Raw genomic sequence first — 22,559 nt, 5'->3', positions numbered from 1 at the left:
AAAACCTGCTGTCTTTAGTCCACATGAATTCTTTCCACTTCTATTGTTTTACAGTACTACTACAAAATGACGGCATATTTGCAGTTAAGAGTAAGCTGTAAAATTCTTCTTAGATCTTGCTTACCCAATTTTTAAATTAGGCTTCATGGTTTCTGATTTTGTCCCAATTACTACTTGCCCTGTATTTTTCATAAGAGTATGTAATTTCAAACACAGACTGGAAATACTATCTGTCACTGTGAAGTCAGCTTGCCAGTATACTAACAGACTATCACCTTGTTAGCATATATTAATCCATACTACTAGAGCTGTAGTATTTTAAATTTTGGGGTATATCCCTTTACTCCTTGGCTCTTTGAAACATGTCATGGATTGGTAGCAAAGGCACAGCTTTTAAATTAATTTATGATTACAGACAAATCTATGAGTTGGTACAGTTAAGCAGTAACTGTGCCTGCTGAAATGAGTAATCTTCTACCCAGGAATCCACTTAGAATTCCAGTTTGCTCATTTGAAATGGTAACTTTTCTGGAAACCTTGGGCTTATAAAATATACCTGTGGGAAAATTGCCAGCCATGGGGCCAGGAATGGGATGCACTGTACAACCACTCTGTGTACCACCTACCCATCAGGGTCTGCTGTTGTTTACCCCTCAACAGTCTTAAATTCATCGTGGCAGGCAACCCCAAAGCATGGCAGCTCCCAATACCATTAGCCTTGGCGACTCCTATTCTGCACACACATCATGGCAATGCCACCGATGTGATGGGACTCCTGAAATCCCGGTGAACGTTTCCTGGGAAGTTTGCAGGCGCTGTTTAACTTCAAGCTGCAAATCACCAGTGACATCTAATAAACTTCCAATTTCTGGCAGAAATAGCATTCAGCTGCCTTCACGGTACCCTTACGCAATACCTAGAGCGTCGGGTTCGAATCCCCTTTAGTTTGCTGATACCTGTAAATTTTCAAGGGAAGAACGTCCAAGAGTGAACCATACCATCACTAGTCTGTGTCACACAGGGACTGCGGACCTCAGCTTTGCCAAGGCCGCCGCTCCCGGGAGGCGCGGGAAGCAGCGCGGGCGATGCCAGCAGGATCCCTCCTGCACGCCAGGTACTCCGTGCTGCCCGGAGCTGAGCGGCAGGCAGCGAGCGCCGGAACTGACGGAGCTGCGGGCACCGCGGCTGTGAAGGCGACCGGGGACCAGCCAGACCGGCTCCCCGTGCGCGGCCTCCCGCCACGGCAGCTGCACCGCCTCCGTCCCTCCCTCCCTGTCTCGCTGCAGCCCAGCCCAGGGGCGGCATTCCCGCCTATCGCGAGCGCGAGGCATGCTAGGAAGGGCCGGGACGGGGCCGGGACAACGCAGGCGCGGGCGGGGGTGGCGGCGGCGTCGCGGTGCGGGCGGCCCATGGCCGTGGGCGGCGGGCCACGATGACCGACTACAGCGAGGAGCAGCGCAACGAGCTGGAGGCGCTGGAGTCCATCTACCCGGACTCGTTCACGGGTGCGGGGCCGCGCCGGGGCCGCGCCGGCAGCCGGCGTGCGGGGGGAGGAGCGGGAGGCCGCGGCGGGGCTCCGCGGGTCCCGCGGGGGTTCCGAGCCGCGCGGCTTGGGTGGTGCTCGGGATGTTGGTTCGCTCTCCCCGGCCGGGAAAAGCAAAGCGCTTGATGGCCCTTGTGGCCCGGTCCGTGGGCGCTGCCCCTGCCGCGTTTAGCGCCGTGGCACAGCAGCCAGCCTGGCGTGGGCAAGCCGGTCCCCTGTGCTGGAAGGATGCTCTTCGGAAGAGCCTTTCAAAAGATGCAGCCCTAGGAATTAGTTTGTGTGCCACCGGTTTTCCTTTCCGGTAGCGAGTTTGTCGCGATCGTGAGGCACGGGATGTTTTGGGGTGCTTAAAGGTGCTGTTTCCTCCGTAAATGTATTGCCAGTACCTGCCTCACTCTATTGCAGATAAAAAAAAGGCAAGCTTTAATTCCCTGCGTGTTATATTGCTGAAACTTTCTTGTTGTGGATACATTGGTTCGTCAGTTTTCAGGATTTTCAATTTACCATCAATCAAGAGTGTCTACCGTGCTGTCTAATCCAACATGATTTTTGGCATTCTGTATCCAAGGAATGTTAACAGTGGAAACATTGGGGCATTTTTTGTTTCCTTCCTGTGCAGTATCTACTCTACCTAGAGTTCCACAGCATCTTACTTGGCAGGAACTTCACCACACAAACATTTGTCCAGTACAATTCCCTATTGTTTCAATCTGAAATTTTTTCAGGTCTTTGGTTTTATGTTAAAAATTACTTAAAAGTATATGAATTGATCTCTGGTAGCTGGGGATGCTGGCTATCTGATACTGATAGGGAAGTCATGTTCTTTCATACAGCCTTTACTCTGATACTTACTCAGAGTTATTGTTCACTCATGTAATGCTTTTATGCCCAAGAGAAGAGAGGAGAATAAAGATCGTAGTAGTACATTAGCAATTAGGCAAAATTCAGTTGATACTTTGAGAGCATGTACGCTAAGTTGGGCATAGGTTATAACAGACATGCAGAGCAGTCCTTACCTGACTATATGGTCTGCAACCCAAAATTGTGCAAAGAGGGTTTTAGCCTGTGAAACACAGGTCACAGCTCTTCCTGTGTTGTGTTGTCTGTCTTGTAGCTGCCTGATTCACACACTTTCATTCTAGTACGTTGCTTGGTTAGTAGCATTTCTTGCATTAAGCTGTTTTAAATATAGGTTCAATCATTCTGTAAAAATAGTCCACAGTCAAGAGTGCACTGGATGCTCATCAGACACATTTTGTGCAGTAAAGCAAATTAGCTTTGGTGGCTTTCTGCACGCAATCAGTGCACTACCAGAAGTTGTTTGATTTGATTTGCACTTTCTGGAACACTGAAACTTCCAGAAGAGAAAGTTTTCCAAAAGTGGTATTGTTTGATGTATGGTCTCATTCAAAGAGCACTCCAGGCATCACATCGTATGGAAAATAGCTCTTAATTGAAAAGTATTACCTTAATAAGTTAAAAAGGCCCTTAACACTGTTTCAAAAGCTTGCTTTCTTTAAGAAGTTCAGTTTCACTGATGTGAAGAAGTAATTGATTTAAGGACTCTCCCTGACTCTTGCTTTTTTTCTTTGAACAGTATTGTCAGAAAAGCCAACAACTTTCACAATCACTGTGACATCTGAAGCTGGAGAAAATGATGAAAGTAAGTTTATCATGTCTTATCAGAAACTTCTCCTGTATATGTTTAAATCTAATTCTATCACCAACAGCTATGTATACCTCCACTTAGATCCTTGAAGGGGCCTGGTACAGCAAACATTCCTTTGCAAATGTGGTTCAAAGATTTGGGTGATCCTCATTTAGCTTGCAGAAACGTTATGCTGTCACTGTAGCACTGCTTTCTGCTGAATCTCAAAGGCTTTGTAGCATAGCTTCAAAAAGTATGGGTTGTCACCATCCTTCCAGTGGCTTACAGACACGTTGTGAGGGGATTTGTTTTCTGGCAACTGTGTGTGTGCCAGCTACGTGGGAGAGTTGAGTCTGTGTGCTGTGAATGTGCAGCCTTTAAGGAGCAGTTCCAGAGCAGAAGGCTGTGGGTCCCAAGTCCCTGTGTATTTGTTAAATACCAACAATTGTGTGGGCATATTGTAAGCAAGCCTTACTCCAAGTTTGAAAGCTGCTATTCGGGATACTATAACAGAAGGAATAAACAGGTGCTGCCTTATTTAGTTTTAAAGGAGTAAGTCCTGCTTGGAGCAGGTGTCTGTGTTGTACAGACTGCTGTGCTGCTGAGAACTGTGAGTCTGGAACTAAAGGAAAGCTTCCTAGTATTCTGGGAGGATGTGTAAAAGGAACTTGATTCTCTTTTGCCTTGTTTCCATGTTACCCTGGCTCTGGACAGCTTCAGATTGAATGCATTTTTCTTAGGCAGTTCTCTGCTTAATAATTTCTACTGGACATGGTGTGTTTGTCCACAGTGTGGAGCCCTGGAACCCAACACAGAGGTTGATACCTCAGCCAGGCACACAGGATCTCAGGTGTTAATATGCTGAGATTTTCTCTAGTTCTGTTATTACGACTCTTGCTGTGTTCCAGCTTTAAGTAGAATATGATGGAGATTATTGCTCTAGTACCTGTCATAAAAGATTTTTCAGTCTTTCTAAAGACCTTTCAGACATGAGAAGGTTTTAATAGCTTGTGCAAGTGCAAACTTTATCATCTTAATTTCTTTGGACTCTTGGGTTATGTTTAAATCTGTTCATATTGTTTTAACATCTGTGTAAGAAGACTGTCCCTTTGGGGCAAGAATATTTTATATTCTATAATCTTTAGACTGTTGATGCAGTAGGAAAACATACCATTTAAGATATACAGAGTTATCACCATAAGAATATGTGTTTGTTTATCTTGTAGCTGTCCAAACAACCCTTAAATTTACCTATCGAGAAAAATACCCTGATGAAACTCCACTATATGAAATTGTCTCACAGGAGAATCTTGATGATAATGATGTCATGGACATAATAAAACTGCTAGAGCAGCAGGTAAGGAAAACAGTATCTTGGAATAGCTTGATACCACTTCACACATTGGCTGAAATTTCTCTCAAATCAGTAGTTTTTGGAGGTATCTGCTACTGATCTGAAACTTGTTCCATACTATAGGGACCTACTTTGTGGTTTGAGTGTGGTGAATGACATCACTGAGGTAAGATATAGGGCTAATTCACTGTGCACAATAATGTAGAATAATGAAATGGAAGTGCACTAGGGCTTCCCTCTTTACCACTTCTAGCTCATGGTGAATTTGTATATATATATATAATTTGTGAAAATCAGCCAGCTCAGTTTCATTTGGAAATATAAAAAAATGCCACATTGATTCTTGATTCTTTTTGATAATGTAACTGTTTGAGGGTGGATCTCATCAACCTTTGGGATCACTGAGAGTGCATTGTGAAGGAAAGAAGGAAGCACTTCTTTGGTTTCAGGAATTTTTGACAAGTCCTCACTGCCTTAAAATTGCCATAATATGTTTAATGGGCATTTTTTTCATTTCCAGTTTACTTCATATAAACTTTCTTTCCATCAGCTTATGTTTTCTGATTTTCCAGGGAAACTGTCTCACTGCAAAGGAGCATGTAATAGAATTAAGGAATAAACTGTTCCAGGAGAAGAAAGGTTCTCAGTGACTTGTCTCTTATGATTTCTGATATTTAAATTTTACAGTTGTGTTTCTACTGTAGGTTTTGTTTTATTAATGAAAAAGCCTTTCAGAAGATGTCTATAATGTGTTAATAACCTGATCACAGACATTCATCTTTGTGTTTTGCTGCACACCCATTTGGGGATAACTGACTGGATTAACTGGCCAGTGGAATTTGAAGTTTAAGCTTTTAAGACTGGTGCAGAATGTGTCAGCTGTGCCCTCTGCATTTGCACAACATCCTGCTTTCTATAAACGTATTGATGCATTCAGGTTCTTCTGTTTGAAGTTGCCCTCTTTGTGTTGTAGGCAGAAGAAAATTTAGGAATGGTAATGATCTTCACTCTAGTCTCAGCAGTACAGGAGAAATTAAATGAAATAGTGGATCAAATAAAAACACGAAGAGAAGAAGAGAAGAAACAGAAAGAAAGAGAAGCAGAGGAAGAAGAGAAGGTATGTAAAATAATATCTTCAATGAAAAAGAATTTCAGCTTCTTGAAAATGCATTGGTTTGATGCAGGAGCAGTTCTCAGTTGCAGTGGGAAAGGAGCAGCTATCCTAAAGATGACTTAATTGAAACATAAGATTGTTTAATGAACTTAAGTGATATTTTTTCCCCTTTTTTCTTAAGCTGTCTTTTTGGAGTCTAACTGCATGTTCACAGCCTTCTAGCTTTACTTCCTAAGGCAGGGATTTTTCCCAAATGAAATCAGATTTGCTGTAGACGTTTTTTTGCTGGAAGAAGGGGAAGCAAGAGGGAATGGAGAGCAAAAAAGGCTAGAATATGTCATGCTGCACACGGGCTCCATGGTTTGAGGAAGGCTGTCTTCCTTGGAAGACTGAGTGGATAGCGTGGAAGCAGTGGGACCAATCTTCAAGACTGGTTTGCCCTCCTGTAAAACAGTTTCACTGTTCATGGATCGTGCTGTGATAAGTCCAACTAATGACTCCTCACTCACTTTCTGAGAAATAGCTGGAGGGTGATGGGACTTGGAAGGTTCTGTATTTCAGAAAATTGGCAAAGAAATGTCTGAGAAAAAATACTATTTTTTTCTGTTTCAGCAATACAAAAGGATTAATGTATTTTAATAGGCAGTATTTTGGTGTAGATTGCACTTATGGGTTAATAAGAAGTGCTGCCTACTTATAAATAAGCAATATTAGTGGGGAGTTGTGAACTATTGCACTCTAGGTCCAAAAGGAGTATGCAGGGTTCTTTGAGTTTCCACCTCAGTATAGTTCTCTAAGGGGAAAGTCCCATGACAAAAAACACAAGAATGTGTTCTTTGTTTACTCTCAGAATTAAGATTAATTTCTCAGAATACTTCACAGCAAGCAGTGTTTCTGGACTGTTGTAATTTAAATAATTAAGAAAATGCTTATCTTCACCTGTAGCTTTGCAAGTTGTGTTTGCAGCCTTGTTTTCTATTCTTCCAGCAACGTTTTCATGGCACTCCTGTTACCATTGAGAATTTCCTTAATTGGAAAGCCAAGTTTGATGCAGAGCTTCTAGAAATAAAAAGGAAAAAAATGAAGGAAGAAGAACAAGCAGGCAAAAATAAGCTAAGCGGTATGTTTTAATACTGGTTGTGAAATTTCTGCAATGCTACCAGCCTATAATGACATGTCTAAAAGTAATTTTCACACAGATGATAGGTCTTGGCATCCTGCTCCATAGTCTACATGGCTTAGTTTTGAACTGGTTCTCCTGTGATGCTGGATCTACTTTTGACCTGATACCTGAAAAAACATAACCACTGTGGTCATGCTGTATCACTGTTCTGTTTTCTCCTCACTTCTGGCTAGTTTTGATGAAATTTGACAGAGATGGAAATTGTAATGGTATTAAGCTTCATAAACAGCTCTACAGGACAGGGGACATACTTGATTCCTCTCTGAAGGATATGCGTTTGGGAATCTGCAAAGATAACAGAAATCATGCTTCTAATTTTTCTGTTCTTTTAAAGTATTGTTAGTATGTGGTGTCTGTTTTCCTCCATACAAATGTAGTTTATAAAAGCTTCCCTATAGAAAACCAAAACCAAGCTTATTCTTGGATGTCATTAGTGTAATTCCAGTATTACCATGGACACCAAGCAGTCTTGTTTGTGGAAGCTTGCATGAGCAATGTAGATGGAAGATAGATGATTTATGTGGAAAGAGTCCTGAGCTTTTCTTCCTGTCCTTCCTAGTCAGAAAGGCTTCACTCTTCTGTGTTGTTGTCTTCAAAGCTGTGTGTGTGTATAGGAGCTGGTGATTTGTGCAGATCCAAGTTGCTTTTTGAATGGGAGAATATATGAAAAAAGGTGGAGGAGTCAGCTGATTTCCTTCCCAGTTCCCACAGAGGATTTCTTGTGGAATGCAAGATGAAGAGTAAAGCAATAAGGACTGAACACAGGCTGTGGGGTGTAAATATTTTCTGCCCCCCCATTGTTAAAGTCTTAATAACATTACAGTGACCCATTTCAATTGTTGGCATGGATGAATCCTGGATGGTTGTTTTGAAAAGACTGAAATACACATGCTGACTACTGTTGCCTTGGGTTGATAGTTGCTTCAGAACTGTACTTGCTTATATATTGGTTTTTATTTTATTTCTAGGTAAACAACTGTTTGAAATGGATCACAACCTCGACACCTCTGACATCCAGTTCTTGGAGGAAGGTAAATTCCTGTTTGATTCCACAACTGAAAGTCAGTGGCTTAAAAAGGTCAAAATTCCTAAGCAAAATCTGTGTTATATTTCTGACTTAACATCTTTTATCAGAATCCCTTTTACATTGGAAGAACTTTCTGAGAAGTACTGCTTTGCAGAGTGAACAGAAGTAATTTTAACTTTTCTCAAAAACAAAACCTTTTCAAGAGGATGAAGTGTCTTTATTTGCAGCCTTGTGCTTGAGGTGATCTTATTTACATTGGGAGCAAAAGAAAAAAAAAAGAAAATAAAAAACAAACTAAAAAACCCCAACTCAACCCTGATTTTTCTTTTTTTTTCCTAATACCTAACCTGATTTCAAGCATAGGTCTTAAACTTTTGTCACTTTTTCTCTGAACCTCAGCACCAATTATAAACATCTTGCACATCAAAATAAATGTTATTTGCTTCTGTGCAGTGCATTTCTTTTTCATGGTTTCTGCAGATGGGCCTGCCTAAAATACAGACCTGGTGCCAGATGAAAATTCTGTAAGCCTGTGCCAGAAAAATATTAAACTTGGAAAACCAGTTGGAGATAAAGCACATAAAAACATATATACTCACAGTAACTGTTTAATTTGCTGTACCGCTTTTTAGTATCGTAGTTTAAAATACCTGAGTTTTGAGGTAAGACAGTTCTTTAATACAGCTGCATTATCTACTGGTATCATAAAACACAGGCAGAAGAGGGTCAAGATTCTTCTCTGCAAGTAACAATTAAAAAAAAGTTTATGAATGTCAGTGAGTATAAACTTGAAATGGTAGTAATGGGGAAGTTTAGTTTCTTTTACAGGGAATGATTTAATCTTGTCTTCCTACAAAATACCTAAAGTGAAAATGGTTTGTTGATAGCACATTTGACTGCCTCAAGGGAGAAACAGACCTCTACCTGGGCTATGTACCCAGGTGATTTGGGATTAATGCATTAATTTGTAATCCTGTTGCTACTGGTGATTAAAACTCCCATTCTTATTGCTGCTTGCATTCTGTCATAGATGCAATAGGTCGCTAAGTCTGTTTTAATATTACAGTAGCATGTACTACTAATTTTTAGAGGATAATGGCATTATCTTGTGTAGGTGCCTTCAAGTCCAGTGAAATAATAGAAACTATATTTGGTGACCAGAAGATGTCACTGTTGATACATAAAAATAAAATAGCAGTCCTCAAGTTTTATCCTTAGGTCAGCAGCATCTCTTTCAGAAGAAAATGTGAAAGTAGCCAAAGCTTCATCTTGCTTGTAAAATTTAAATCTGAAAGCAAATACATGTATGTCAGCATATGGTGTGTAAGGAATTTTTTATGAACCCTGTGCATTTATCTCACTAGGATAGTAGTAATTATTCCAGCTGTGAGGTCCAGAGCTCCAGCTTTGGCTGTCCTGGGGAGATAGAATCTCTGCTTCTAGCAAATAGAAATGTTAATTTCATGCTCCCAGTGGATTCTGAGGTTCTGTGTGACATTTCTCTTGACTGGGTTTTGATACAAAGAAAAAGATAAAATGTGGCATTTACTTTTCCATATCTATATGATGTATAAAGGCCAAGTAAGTTAGCAGCTACCTGCTGCATTGAAGAACTAATACAAAAAAATCTTGTATGTTTTGTTGTTAATATTTTCCTTCTTGCATGAAAATAAAGTATCTTTCTATTCCTTACAGCTGGAAACAACGTGGAGGTTGATGAATCTTTATTCCAAGAAATGGATGATTTAGAGTTGGAGGATGAAGAGGATGACCCTGACTACAACCCTGTTAATTTAGATAGTGATTAGACTTATTTGAACTGATTCTGTCATCAGTATGGACATATGTAAGAAGAGAGGGCCAGGCAGGAAAGCCACAGCATCTGTGGTTTTAGTAATGTGTATTGTTTTTCTTTTTTCTTAAATTTTTTTCCAAAGAAAAAAACCAACAAATTTTAAATCCAGGAGAATGGTCTTCTGATGACTTTCAGTATAAATAAATTTACTTTAATATTTCAAATGAAAAATTTGAGAAATATTGATCTGTCTGAAAATGCTTTTCTATCTTCTCTCATTTTTTTCTCCCTACTTCTGTAATTGTCCTTTGAAGAGATGTGGCAACATGCAAGATGGAAGAATGTTACAGCAAGCACTAAACACACCTGCATCTGAATGCTGAGAAGCTTTTCTGCTGTCTTCCACCTGGGATAAACATGGGCAGCTTTGGTCAATAAAAGGGATCATATACTATGCAGTTATTTATATTTTTTGTTTATTTTTCCTGTGGAGTTTTTTAATAATTCAAGTCAGTTCTGGTGCCCCAATTTATCAGCTCTAGATAGACAGCACTAGTCACCTTTGTTGTATAGCCTTATTAAAGTCTAGTGGAAACCATTTCATACAATTAGAATGAGATTTTTTGCCATAGTCATGAACAGTATTTTCAAAATGGTGAATTCAGGTCAGTAGGGAAAAAAATCATAATGTGAAGCCTCTTGAAGCTTGGTTGGTTTGTTCAGAGAGGATTTGGTTTTTTTTTGAATGTGTGCCTCAGTGAACTTCTACGAAAAATCAATACTCACCTTAGGAAGATTAGTTTGCTTTTAGCAGCAGACTGTATTGAAACACTATGAGTGGAGTGCACATTACAGCAGCAGGGTTTATAGAGTGCTCTATAGGTTTGAATGTAACTGGTGTAGTTTTAGAAGCATTGTGTTGGCAGCCTGTGAAGGTTAGCACAGAATGCCGTCAAGCTACACATCAACTTGGGGATGTTGCCCATCCTTCAGAATTGTTTCTGGAGCTAACAGCTGTTAGACTCCTCCCTTACCACCCCCAAAAAGCCCAAACACTGCAAGAATTGCAGTGTTTAAACATGCTGTATTTGAAACTGCAGCGCTGGAAGGATGATGGTGTCAAAAAACAGCTTTCCAAACAGAGAGACAGGCACCTCGATTAAACACTGTGTGCTGAATTTTAAATACTGTTAGTAGACTGCCTTAACTGTGCCAGCTTCAATCTTTGAAGAGGGTTGCACTAAAGTATCACATTGCTTAGAGGAATAATAAATTTATGAATTTTAGTATTTGAAAATTCCATAGTCAAGATGAGAAGTTTAATTATGGAATTAATTTAATTGTTATAAGATTCTCTGCTCATATTGCTTGAGAACATCTGTTTAGGATGACCTCCTTTAACCTTTTTTCTTTTTTTTCATTCAAGGTAAATGAATTTCTAGTACATAGAAATAAGTGTTCAAGTACCCTGTAAATACTTTTATAAATTAACCATGTGCCTTTGTTCCTACCATCGACCCTCTGATCTTTTTAATTTTGGCTACTAAGAACTCTAGATAAGCATCTAGGTTTCAGTGATGTTTTATGTTTCAAAGCAATAAGTAGGATCTGTGCTCCAACACTGTTACCAGATACATTAAAAAAATTGTGAGCTAATGTGATATTAAATCTTGTCTTTTCCAAATAGACAGTTGGATTGAAAGCTTCATAGTTACTACATCCAGTTTCCTGTGTAATTGCTAGGATGCTTTAAAAAGCTCTTCAGCACTGAACTTAATTTATTTCTGATATGTCTCAACTCAGCTGCATAAAACCCCATTTAATTCCTAAGGCTGCTTTCCATTTCCAGCTTTGTATGTTTAAAACTGGTGTTTTTTCATAAGAGGAGTGAATTGGAGCTCTCTAAATTTGGACCAAATCCAAGAATCCTGTGTAGTCTGTGCAAATGTGGTAATCAGAAAATTTTCCAAGTGGATCACTGATAAGTCATCTAAATATGAAAGTTTCTCATGAATTGTATTTCTAGAATAATGAAATTTTCTAGTCTGTTTTCACACTAACATATTTATTGGTTTTCATGCAGAGAATGTATAGCTTAAAAATGTTAAAATTATGTAAAACAAGTTAAAATGTGAAAATGTGTTTTTGCTGTTAAATTTCAAAGCAGAGGAAATAATAAGGGTGAAGTGACAAAGAAATTGCATGAAGTCTGTTCCTCCAGGTCTTTGGAAGAAGTTGCAGCGACTCAGTCTGAACTGCAGATTTGTTTAGCTTTGTTAGCAATTAACATCTGTGAAATAAAAAGGGAATTTGAGAATAAGCTTGGCTCTGTGTGTATGTTAGTTTGCTGAAATGAACAGAGAGAAGGGGTCTTTTGCTGGAAAAAGTTTAGCTGGGATATTTAAATTTGCTTATCTATTTTGGACTTAATTGAAAACTAATTTGTATTAACTAAATAAAACCCCATTTATAAACTTTGACAGAATTACAGTAATCTAAAATCCTCAGGCTGACAACCTCTTTTGTATATTGTTTTTAACTGCCTCAGTCCAAAGCATGCACTGTAATGCATGGAGGCAACAGTGAGTTGCAACACTGCAGCTTGACCAGAGTGAATTTAGTTTTTATCAGGCTGAGTGTTTTGAATAGTTGGTGCCAGAACTCTGTTAAAATTCAGAGGATGGTGCCTACCACATCAAGATGCTATGGGTAAAAATCTCAAGCATGCTGCAAAGCCTAGGATTTTGCATCCAGATTATGATTGCATTATTGGCATCTCCTTTTCTTTCCTTCCTTCCATTTGTTTGAAACCTGCATCACAGACCAGGGCTAACACAGGAGCTGAAAGTCCCCCAATTCCCAGGAACTCTCTTCCCTAGTCTGAGCCCCTCTAGTGTCCTAAGTATTTAAACCTTTCACAGCTTAAAGGCCACTTCTACATACCTACTGAATGAATGTATTTTCATAACTATTTTTTAAAATTTTATGTGTATTTCAGAAAAATCAGTGATTTATGGATTGTAATATATCTGTACATGTTTACATGTTTCACTGCTTCCAAAAATGACAAGTTCTTATTGCCAGAGCACATGAAACATGAGAGAAAGCAGTTATTGGTAACTGGCTCTTATACCTGTATTTAGGTGTCAGCATAGAAGGCAGTCTAAATGAAAGGGATGTAGCTAAATTTACTCCAATTACAATAGGTGGATGCCAGATACAGCTGGTAAAGCAAAACCACCCTGTGCTACCTGCAGCACACTTCACCATCCCTCCCAGCCTTCAGCTCCTCTCCTGGAGGGGCAGGGCTCTTACATTCAACCAGAGTGACACATCCTAAGTACAGTAAAGTGCCTCAAACACCCAAGACACTTGTTTCAGCAGACAGCTCAAGTCTCCTAAATGGCATTTTTTACCCTGCACAACAAAGGCACTAGTCAAAAGGCAGTGTCCTTTTGGGATATACATTATAAAACACACAAAACCCAGAAATGTTAAAAAAAGGATAAAGTGAAGATGGAATAAGCACTTTTAAAAAATTTATTAATTTTATTCATTCATGGTAAAAAAGGAATATTTTCTTCCTCTACCCCAAAGGATTGTCTTGCACAGCATCTAAAGCACACACACTCTTATTCTGGACACCACTTTCTTAGACATCTTAGCCAATGCCAACACTGCTCCACTTCCTAAGCGCATGTATTCAAGTGATACATCTAGAGAAGCCAGCTACTTGAAAAGAACTTTACTAGTAAACTAATCCCTGGTGCAACAGACTGAACTATGAAGAAATAGAGGACTGGTTACAGTGGCAACATATACACATTTACAGAGGCAAACCATGACCAGGAACTCTAATGAAGTAGTTCCATAGTATCTTTATCCACTGCTGATTACCAACAGTGCATAATTTGCTACAAGACAGTAGGTGTTGCTAATTCTAAGCAACTAAGAAAATAATACATTTTCTAGTAAGACAAGGACCACAATACTTCAGAATTACATTTGTATCAGGGTGCCAGAATTGTCTGAACACAAAAACTACAGGTTTACTCCAGCGTTGTGCTTTCCCAGAGCTCCCAATATGTCCCAAATTATGGAGACATAATTTAAGTCTTAAAATTGCTGAGTTAGGGTCCACTGTCCAGAAGTTTAACGTTTTGCACCTAGCAAGTTCCAGGTTACAAAGGTATCATTTAAGGAATCTTCTCTGATGTTAAGACCTGAGAAGCACGGCAGCGAGCCTAAAAATAGGTGGGGAGAGAGGAAAAGAAAATACTTTAATGAACAAAACCAGGACTTTAAAGAGCTTCTTCCAAATTATCAGTTTAGTAATCTTAATGAGTGTTAGGGATTACATTCCATGTCATTTAAATGGGAGCTTCCAAGAAAACATTCTAAACAATGGATATTTTTAAATATAAATCAAATTTCTGAAAAGAAGAAAAAAGAAGTGGCAAACCAAAACCAAATGAACACCACCACCCACACCAAATCCCAAACAACACCTTTTTTATGCTGTGTCCCGAACTTTAAGGCTTTTTTTTCCAGTAGGAAGAGAGGATGGTCATGTTTCACTGATATTTCTGATATGTTCAGAGCCAGAAAACACCTCATTTCAACACAAACATTAATATAGCTGAGCAAGTGATTCAGTTATTTCATAGTTTAAATAAAAGTGTGTCCTGAAGCTTGAACATGCTGAACAGTGCTGATACAACACCACAGAATTGGAACATGGGTCCTCAGAATCAATTTTTTAGTGTAGGAAAGAAAAAGCTTAAGAAACAAAAACCACATTTGACAATCTGCTGAAAACTTCTAAGGTCTTAAAAAAGGTAAAATGCCCCAAAGTAAAACACATGGATAGGATTTATAAAAATTTCAACAGCTCAAACCTCTGAACAAAATTTTGCACTGTGAGTCTAAGTAACTTACATACTCACAGTCAGGTATTTCGGAGAAAACATTGTAAGAAAATGGAAAATTTAAAAAAGCCTAATTTACATCTGGAAACAGCTGGAAGATTCATACAAGACCTAGAAGTTGTCAGTTGCATCAAGGTGGCATCCATTTACATGCAAAATGTTTTTGGTTTTGATATTCTGGGATTATATAAGCAGAAAGCAGGAGAGAAAAAGATCAAGGAAGGTGAAAAGATGCAAAAAATTCACCATGCAACCATATATGCATATGCATTCAAAGAAGAGATGCAGATGGTCTCAAATTTTCACAAACAGAAACTGTTTTCTGAGATACTTACAGCTTTCTCTTCCAAAGAGAGCACACCATCTACAGCCACTATCTGATATTGCTTTTCTTTTAGACTACCCACAAATTTCCGAAGTAGTCTGAGACCAGTTCCATCACTGTTTTGTTTCAGCAGTTTCTGCATTTGTTGGGAAGAACATCCCGGGTCAAACAGCAGCAAACATAAGCTTTTGTTCTTCTTCTCCTCTATTCCAACAACAGTACGACTATGACCTATTATCAAAACAAGAGTTTCAGTAGTTTAGAAACACATAAATCCCATTTACTACCTTGTAACTTAAAACTGATTTTCAGATCAAGGAAGGCATTACTCAAAATTTAAGAAGATCATTGTAAGAGTACATGTCAAAAAGTTGAGATCCCAATCACATTCAGTTCTTCCATCCAATAAAAATACAAATTTAATGTTGCTCTTACTAAATAGGAAAATTACAGGAAATAAAACTATGCCTTCAACAATGAAGAAGGACTAAAAAATGCTGTTCTGAACTGCAGTACACATAAAGAGAGATACATAATAGCAAGAAACCAGTATATTGTGACACTGACCTTGATGTTGTAAGTAGATAGGTGGTTTGGAAGTACACACCACCTTTGCACCACCTTCATTATCTGTAGAATAGTAATGCAAAATCCACTCAAACAAGCGAGGATGTGTACCCATAGGACCAGTGGGTTTGTGAAAGTCAATGATTTGGCACCTACAAAACATTGAGAATTAAAACAATAATAAAATTTCAAGCAGGTTGCTTCTTTTCACCTCTGGGTCCCTGCCTCCTGTACCCAGTGGTCCTTACTACTTTCTTATTTTTTAATACAGGAGTAGGGGACACATAATTACAAAGCAGTGAAACATACTGTCAAAAACTGGAAAATTTGTTACATAATAAAGAAGTGCTCTACTCTGTTCAGTCTAACAAGGGCTTGTGAAACTTGCAAAAATTAATGTTACATTTTTTGGTATGTTATACATGTACACTAGAGAATCCAATTAAAAGCCACAGAAAATAGCTGAAATTCAGATTCTTCTTGAGAAGAAACTTTCAGAGAAATTAAGTTTTTAATCAATGCTTTAATTTATGCATATGTGGCACAACTCTGCATCAAGTCTCAATGATCTAAGCAGTTACTCAATTTATGTACCTCCTATAAGCAGTAACATGTACCTGTAAGTAGTTATACAGCTTCATGCTGCATTAAATCAGATTTGTTTATATATGGTTAAATTTAGTCACTAAGGTGGCTTTGTCATCACACAGTTGGGAATTCTAACCTTTAAAGGTACAGCATTTAAAGCAGCAGTTAATAATAACAACCACAACAAAAAGCAATATTTACTTTATCCTGAGACTGGTTAACAGTGAATAAATTTCACATGCTCCTATCCATGCTTTGGAACCATGTAATCTGTTGTTGAAGTGAGATGCCCCATGAGGATCAAAACCTTCTCTCCAGGCATCTTCAATCATGGACTGAATCTTTGGGATACTAGGAATTAGTGTAGTATCTGGAACAGAAAAGCTTTTGAATTGTTGTTACAGTGACTGAAATAGTCTATTAATTAAAACTATTCAGCTTCTTTTATAACAGGCAGTTGATGTTACAAAGATGCACCAAAAAAACTAAAGGTAAAACTTCAACCACATCATTTCTTGCCAGTATTCACCTCTGACTCTTCCACAGTTAAGTACCTTGTGAGACTTGCTGTGTAAATGAAAAAGCTAAACATCAGTCAGCAGCTTGTCATCCAAGATACGTGGAACAAACAGCGTTTTGTTTAATACCTCTCAGGCAGTCATTGTAGAAGCTGTTTTGCAACAGTGAGGAAAGGAGCATTTGGAAATTCCTGTAACCACAACCCCAGCCTCTGTCACCCAAAGATGAGTGGAAGTGATCTACTCCCGCTGAAAGCCACACACGCCTCACATCTTTGTTCTCATTCTGATAGTACTTGCACAATGCTTCAATGACTCCTAAAGAAGACAAAATAAGAAGCTTATTTGTAAAATGAGCTACTAAATATACCAGAAGATTCCTTCCCCAACTTGGAACAGATACAGATTAATACAATTTGTTTTTAAACTTCATTACATTTAGAGCCCAAATCACAAAAGCAGTGGATTTTGCCCCTATTTAATTTCGGTGGTCTTTACTTTGATGATTTATGTACTATGAAGCCTTCAAAACTAAATCTATTTTTTCAGTGTTGCTACACAATGATTATTTTAAATGAAACAGCTTGGACTAAATTATAAACTGTGACAGTCAAAAAAACTGTGACAATGATATAGAAAAACTATGTTACCAGTAAAGCATTCCTGTGCCCCTGCCACCTCTAGTACAACATCATCTTAAAATCATGGCAATACTTATGCATACTATGTAAACCTTTTATTCCCCCCATCTTATTTTTCCTGGAGAAACTAAGAGAAAAAAAAAAAAAGAATTACAGAAAGGGCACAGAACTTGAGAATTATTGTAAATATTTTGAAATAATCCTCCTGCAGGATATTCTAATTTCTCCTTTATTACATGAAAATAGATGCTTGGGAATTCTCTCTCCAATTCATGCCTGTAAATCCTCAAAGCCCTTTCATAGCCATGCTGTTGTGAAGAGAATTATTCCATAGTCACCACAAATTATTTTCTAAGAACCTCTCTGAAATCTAAATCATTACCAAGAATGAAAACTTTAAAAGTGTTATTTCCACGCAATCTGTTTGACAGAAGAAATTTTATCTGTCAAGAACCAAGTGGATATTTTGTTAGCCAGAACCACTAGCAATAGGCTCAAAGACCTTTGAATTGTGGTCTTGTGGAAAGATAAGGGAGAAAGGGTCTCTGCATTAATTTGAAAGGAACACAGAGACCCATCTGCCCTGTGTTTCTGCACCAACTATAAAACATTTAAAAGAAGATGTATCAAGTAGATGCCTACTCCTCCCAGTCCTCTCTTAGGCATTGTAATCAGGTGAACACCGCGCTTACCTGCAACCAGCTTACACAATATAACAATTAACAGAAACACAAGACAAAAAGCTGCTGTAAATTTGAACAGCTACACTGGATTAGAAACCAATGAGTACTAAGCAGTAATCAAGCACAGAGTCAAGGGCAACCAGCTTGTGATAAGACATTTGCATCTTCTGATACATACAATACATCTATTTGTGCCCTTAACTAGACAACTTGGTTCCAAGTTCCACAGCAGAAACAAAAAAGACCAAAAAAAAAACAAAAAAAAACAACAACAAAAAAAAACAACCCCCCCCCAAAAAAAACAACCAAAAAAAAAAAAACCAAAAAAAAAAAAAAAACAAAAAAAACAACCACCAGCCTGCAAGCTACAGTGCAGATTCAAAAAATACCAAGATTTAACACTTGGTATTATACTTGGTATATACTTGGACTATTATACTTGGTATTATACTTGGACTATATACTTGGACTATACTTGGACTATAACAATTTGGATTGATCTAGAAAAAAATGTTTAGAACTAGGACATAGCCAATATTAAACAATGAATTATATGTTTTGTTAAAGACTGGTTTGGTCACTACAATCTAAGGTCTAGAAAGTACAGTTTTAGTTGTACAATTTCAGCATCTTTACCTGATGTCTTCGTTTTCCCATCATCTATACCAGAAGCCAAACTTTCCATCATGTCAGCTTTTCTCTTATGATATTCAAAGGGCTGCATCCTTCCTCTATCAACTTCTCTTTCCATATTCTTTAAAAATTGCTGCTTGAAACCACCAGAATTATCCAAGCCATACTGTCTCTGTTAGGGATGCAATGTGCATGATTTAAATCACACTTTTAAAATTCATCTTTTGTCCATGCAATTTCTCAAAATCACTACCAGTAACGTTGAAAAATTTTGACACATAAAAACTTCAGGATTACAATTATTTTAGACCTGAAGACCAAGCTTCATTTCTGAACATGAATGTGAGACTAAGGAAGCCACACCTGGAAGAGCAGGCGCATGCCTCTGCTCCCTCTTGGCAGAGCCATCAGCACAGAGGCAGTCTGGCAGGGAGATAGTGTGAGTGGGAAGTGAGTTACCAGGGCTGTGAGATGGGAGATAGAGGGAAGCAGGACCTGGAGCAGGTGATGGTATGCCAGTAAAGGACAGCCAGGATGCTCAGAGCCTTTGGCACTCTGGCAAGGAATATGCTCCAGGCTGCACTGCAAGGCAGAGCAAAAGAGCTGGCTAGAGTACAGGCAGCAGGTGTGCTGAGAGAGCAGAACAGCAAGCACAGGGAGCAACCAGCCCCATCACCACTGAAGGCTATAAAGTCAAGTAGCTCAAGGCTGTCATGTCCAGCACTCTGCCAGGATCAGCATTGCCAAGAGACTGAATTTGCTTCCAACCCATCCCTACACCATTACCTCAACACAGACTGTGTGGCTTGCACAGTCTGACCTGGTAAGGCCATTCCAGGACATTACAATTCCAAGATACTCAGCTTCTAAAGGAACAACTGGTTTTAAGTTTACCATTTAGAAACAAGAGTGTACCTGCAGCTTTTTAAATTCTTCTCTCTCTCGCTTCTCTTCTTCTGATCTCTGCCGTTCATCTTCTTCAGTTTGGAGTCGCTGAGCCAGTTCTAGATCTCTAATGTTTCCACCTACCCCAGGACAACATTGCAAAGTGAGGGGACTTGGTCAGGAGGGTAGTAATGCTTTGAGGGATCAGTTGTTTAATTTTTAGAGATTCCTTTCTAAGCAGACATATGTAAATGCAACCGGGCATTAATTTTAGGGGATGCACCCCGCATTATTTTGAGCTATTAGCAACAAACACTGAACAGGACTGACTGCATTCAGTCTATCAAGACTCAGACTCTTGACTCGCACAAAGTTTATGCAGTTACTGGATAATTTGCCAATTACTTGGCAAATAATGCACATACCTGTAGCACTGAGAAGACAGTTTTTGTTTACTGTGTTTCACTTGCCTTAGCAAGAAGTCTAAGTTCCTTTAATATCACTTATTAGCATCTAGGACCATTGCTAGCAGTCTCACAAGGAAGTGACAAAAATTTACAATTGGAGAACTGATAGGGAATCTCTAAGATTCTCTTAGATGTGTTATAAAATAAAATTTAGATTTTATACTTTAACGCTACGATTAATGAATTGGCAAACTATTTGCAGAAATGAATTGAGAAAAAGAAGTTTTCATAAGCTATAAATTCTCAACTCATCACAGTGGAACATGCCACTGTAAACTCCATTTATGTAAACCTTCTATAGAGCTAGACAAAGAAATATATAATACTCTTGTCTTTTAAACATTTTTTGCTCCAAGTTTTTCCTTTGGCTAACATGCATTCATTTACTTAGCAACTATGCACAGACAAAGATTTCCTTATTAGCATGGTAATTAAGTAGAGCACTTGGTCAAGTGATAGGACCTTAGCTATATTAACTTCATTATACCTGTGTCCAAGTTCCCTTTGAATACAGAAATATTTTTTTTAATTTCACATGAAAGTCTACACTACAACATGCAAATATCCGCAAATGCTTTCAAGTATTATCAAGCCTGTACCCTTTCACGTACCTTCTGAAAAGTTATGTTCCTCTAAGTGTAAATCCACATGTTCTTCAAGAATCTGAATGTTTGTACAGGTAAGGCTACACATAGGACATTCATACAGCTGTTCACCATTTCCTGTGTCTGAAAAAGAAATGCAGTTTCTTGATTAATGCAATTCCTGTGGTTCTTTGATGGAATCATCGCCTAACTAATACACAGTCTAAAACAAATACACAGTAATGAAGTTTGTGTTGCCACTGAAATTCCCCAGTGAAACGCACCAAATTCTAAACAGCTGTTACTCTCTTCACCACTTAAGAATTTGTATCTAAATACATGAAAATTTTAAGACATATCTTCCTTCTTTCAATTAAGTTTTTCCCTATTTAACTTACAGATCACAATTTGCTATGATAATATTTGTATCAGGAAATGCTTAGTCTGAAATATCAAACCATTAATAAGATGTGTTCTGATAATGGGAAAAATTTAACATTCATGTAATAACACAGCTGGTTTTGGGCTGAAAGAATAAAAAGTGCTGTCATTCTTATTTTGTTGGTCTTCCCACATCTCCTCAAATAAATGTTCTTCCTGCATTTTTAGGACTATTATTGAGGGTACCATGTAGTATAGGTAAAGTTCAAAAGAATTTCTGGAGATCATCTAGTCCCTGGTAGAATGGTCACATGAAATAGCTTAAGTTACACATAGCTTTTCCCAGTCATTTTTTTGAATAATTCCAAGTATAGACTCTCCAAAAACTCCCCAGAGGAACATATTCTAGTGTTTAACCACTTCTGCAGTAAAAAGAAGCGCTCTTGCATTTAAATAGCATTCCTCTTATTGTGACTTGTGCCCACTGCCTGTTGTTCTGTCACTGGGCACCACAGACAAGTGCCTGACTCCACCTTTACTGCTCTCCTCGAGTCCCTAGGATTTATCTGCACAACCCTCGGCTCACAAGACACAAGAACTGATATCCTGTGTTAGCAGTTTCTGGAAGGCATTTGTCCCAGCTAAAAGTTTATGACTGGTTGGAGGAAAACCTGGTGGTATAATCATCTAAATTCATCAGAAGCATTTAATGCAACACTGCAAAATACAGTTTTCTGAAACCTGTTAAATACATAAAAAACCAAAATACCTAATAAAAATAATACAACTATTTTAAAAGCAGAAACTGGTATGCAGGCAAGTAAGTTATTCAAGCTCTGCATTATTTGCACACATGGAAGTAAAATGCTGTTCAATGCTACGACCTGGGGGGTGTGGTGGGTGTGTTCTTGGGGTTTTTTTTTGTTACAAAAAACATTTTAATCCCAGATTACGCAGTGTGGTTGACTGTAGTGGCATATGTTGCAACCTAGCCATCATTTCTCTAATTGGTCAGCACACGCAGCTTGTTACATCACAAATGCTAGTCTTCTAAGGGTATTACCCATTATATATATATATATATATTTATATATCAGAGACCTTTAAGTTTCTGAAATAACTACCAGCATTCCGCCAGTTAGTCAAAATAAAACTCTGATCACGCCCAGAATAAACTACACTATCTAAATACGTCACTACTTCCTTCGTTCCAACTTTATCCCCCGGTCGGTTCTCCGTTGCCACCTCCGATCCCCGCGGAGAGATCCCTCCCTCCCTCCCCGCCTCCCCGCCGCCGCTCACCCGTGCCCGGGGCGCCCAGCAGGTGCCCGTGCCGCGCCCTGACGTGCTCCTCCAGCTCCCGCCCCGCCGCCTCCCCGCAGAACGGGCACTCGGGCGGTGCCCCGGGGCGGCGGGAGCCCGGCGGGCCCGGCTCCGGGTGGGCCGTCTCCACGTGCCGCCGGAGTTCGTCGCAGCCCACGGAGGCGGCGCAGAGCGGGCAGCGGGGCTGGCGGCGGCACAGGGACGGGCGCCGCGGGTGCCGCCCGGCGGCCGCCTCGGAGGGCAGCGCCCGGCCGCACGCGTCGCACAGCCCCATGGCGGCGGTGCCGCGACCCCGGGGCCCCTCAGCGCCTTCCCGCCCGCCGCGCCTCGCGCCCCGCCCCCGCGCGCGCTTCCCGCTGGGAAGCGCCGTTC

At 39.4% G+C, this 22,559-nt stretch overlaps 2 protein-coding genes across 2 annotated transcripts; one reads left to right on the top strand and one right to left on the bottom strand.

Moving 5' to 3' along the window:
- The first annotated feature begins 1,352 nt into the window (after nucleotides 1–1,352).
- On the top strand, nucleotides 1,353–11,984 carry RWDD1 (RWD domain containing 1). The gene is made up of 7 exons (XM_053938215.1): nucleotides 1,353–1,505; nucleotides 3,141–3,206; nucleotides 4,418–4,548; nucleotides 5,519–5,662; nucleotides 6,647–6,779; nucleotides 7,811–7,873; nucleotides 9,565–11,984. Exons 1-7 carry the CDS (start codon nucleotides 1,433–1,435, stop codon nucleotides 9,675–9,677), a joined length of 723 nt encoding a protein of 240 aa, XP_053794190.1. The 5' UTR covers nucleotides 1,353–1,432; the 3' UTR covers nucleotides 9,678–11,984.
- A 1,209-nt stretch (nucleotides 11,985–13,193) lies between these two features.
- Nucleotides 13,194–22,461, bottom strand: ZUP1 (zinc finger containing ubiquitin peptidase 1). Its single transcript, XM_053938214.1, has 9 exons — nucleotides 22,167–22,461; nucleotides 20,511–20,627; nucleotides 19,463–19,572; nucleotides 18,551–18,719; nucleotides 16,720–16,908; nucleotides 16,274–16,442; nucleotides 15,485–15,636; nucleotides 14,928–15,148; nucleotides 13,194–13,908 (listed from the first exon to the last, which is right to left on the bottom strand). The coding sequence occupies exons 1-9, from the start codon at nucleotides 22,459–22,461 to the stop codon at nucleotides 13,861–13,863; spliced, it is 1,470 nt and encodes a 489-aa protein (XP_053794189.1). The 3' UTR covers nucleotides 13,194–13,860.
- Nucleotides 22,462–22,559: the final 98 nt, after the last annotated feature.

Source organism: Vidua chalybeata, chromosome 3 (assembly GCF_026979565.1).
Source record: "Vidua chalybeata isolate OUT-0048 chromosome 3, bVidCha1 merged haplotype, whole genome shotgun sequence".
Lineage (NCBI taxonomy): Eukaryota > Metazoa > Chordata > Aves > Passeriformes > Viduidae > Vidua > Vidua chalybeata.
The sequence above is the reverse complement of the archived record's forward strand: the minus strand, read 5'-3'. Positions and strand labels throughout refer to the sequence as shown.

Coding starts and splice junctions, on each gene's coding strand:
- ZUP1 (XM_053938214.1), bottom strand. CDS start 22,461: ATGGGGCTGTGCGACGCGTGCGGCCGGGCGCTGCCCTCCGAGGCGGCC. Junction 16,909..18,550: donor TGGGAAAACGAAGACATCAG/GTAAAGATGCTG, acceptor TGTCTTCTTTAG/GAGTCATTGAAGCATTGTGC. Junction 15,149..15,484: donor TATCTACTTACAACATCAAG/GTCAGTGTCACA, acceptor TTTTGATAATAG/GTCATAGTCGTACTGTTGTT.
- RWDD1 (XM_053938215.1), top strand. CDS start 1,433: ATGACCGACTACAGCGAGGAGCAGCGCAACGAGCTGGAGGCGCTGGAG. Junction 1,506..3,140: donor CTACCCGGACTCGTTCACGG/GTGCGGGGCCGC, acceptor TTCTTTGAACAG/TATTGTCAGAAAAGCCAACA. Junction 7,874..9,564: donor CATCCAGTTCTTGGAGGAAG/GTAAATTCCTGT, acceptor TATTCCTTACAG/CTGGAAACAACGTGGAGGTT.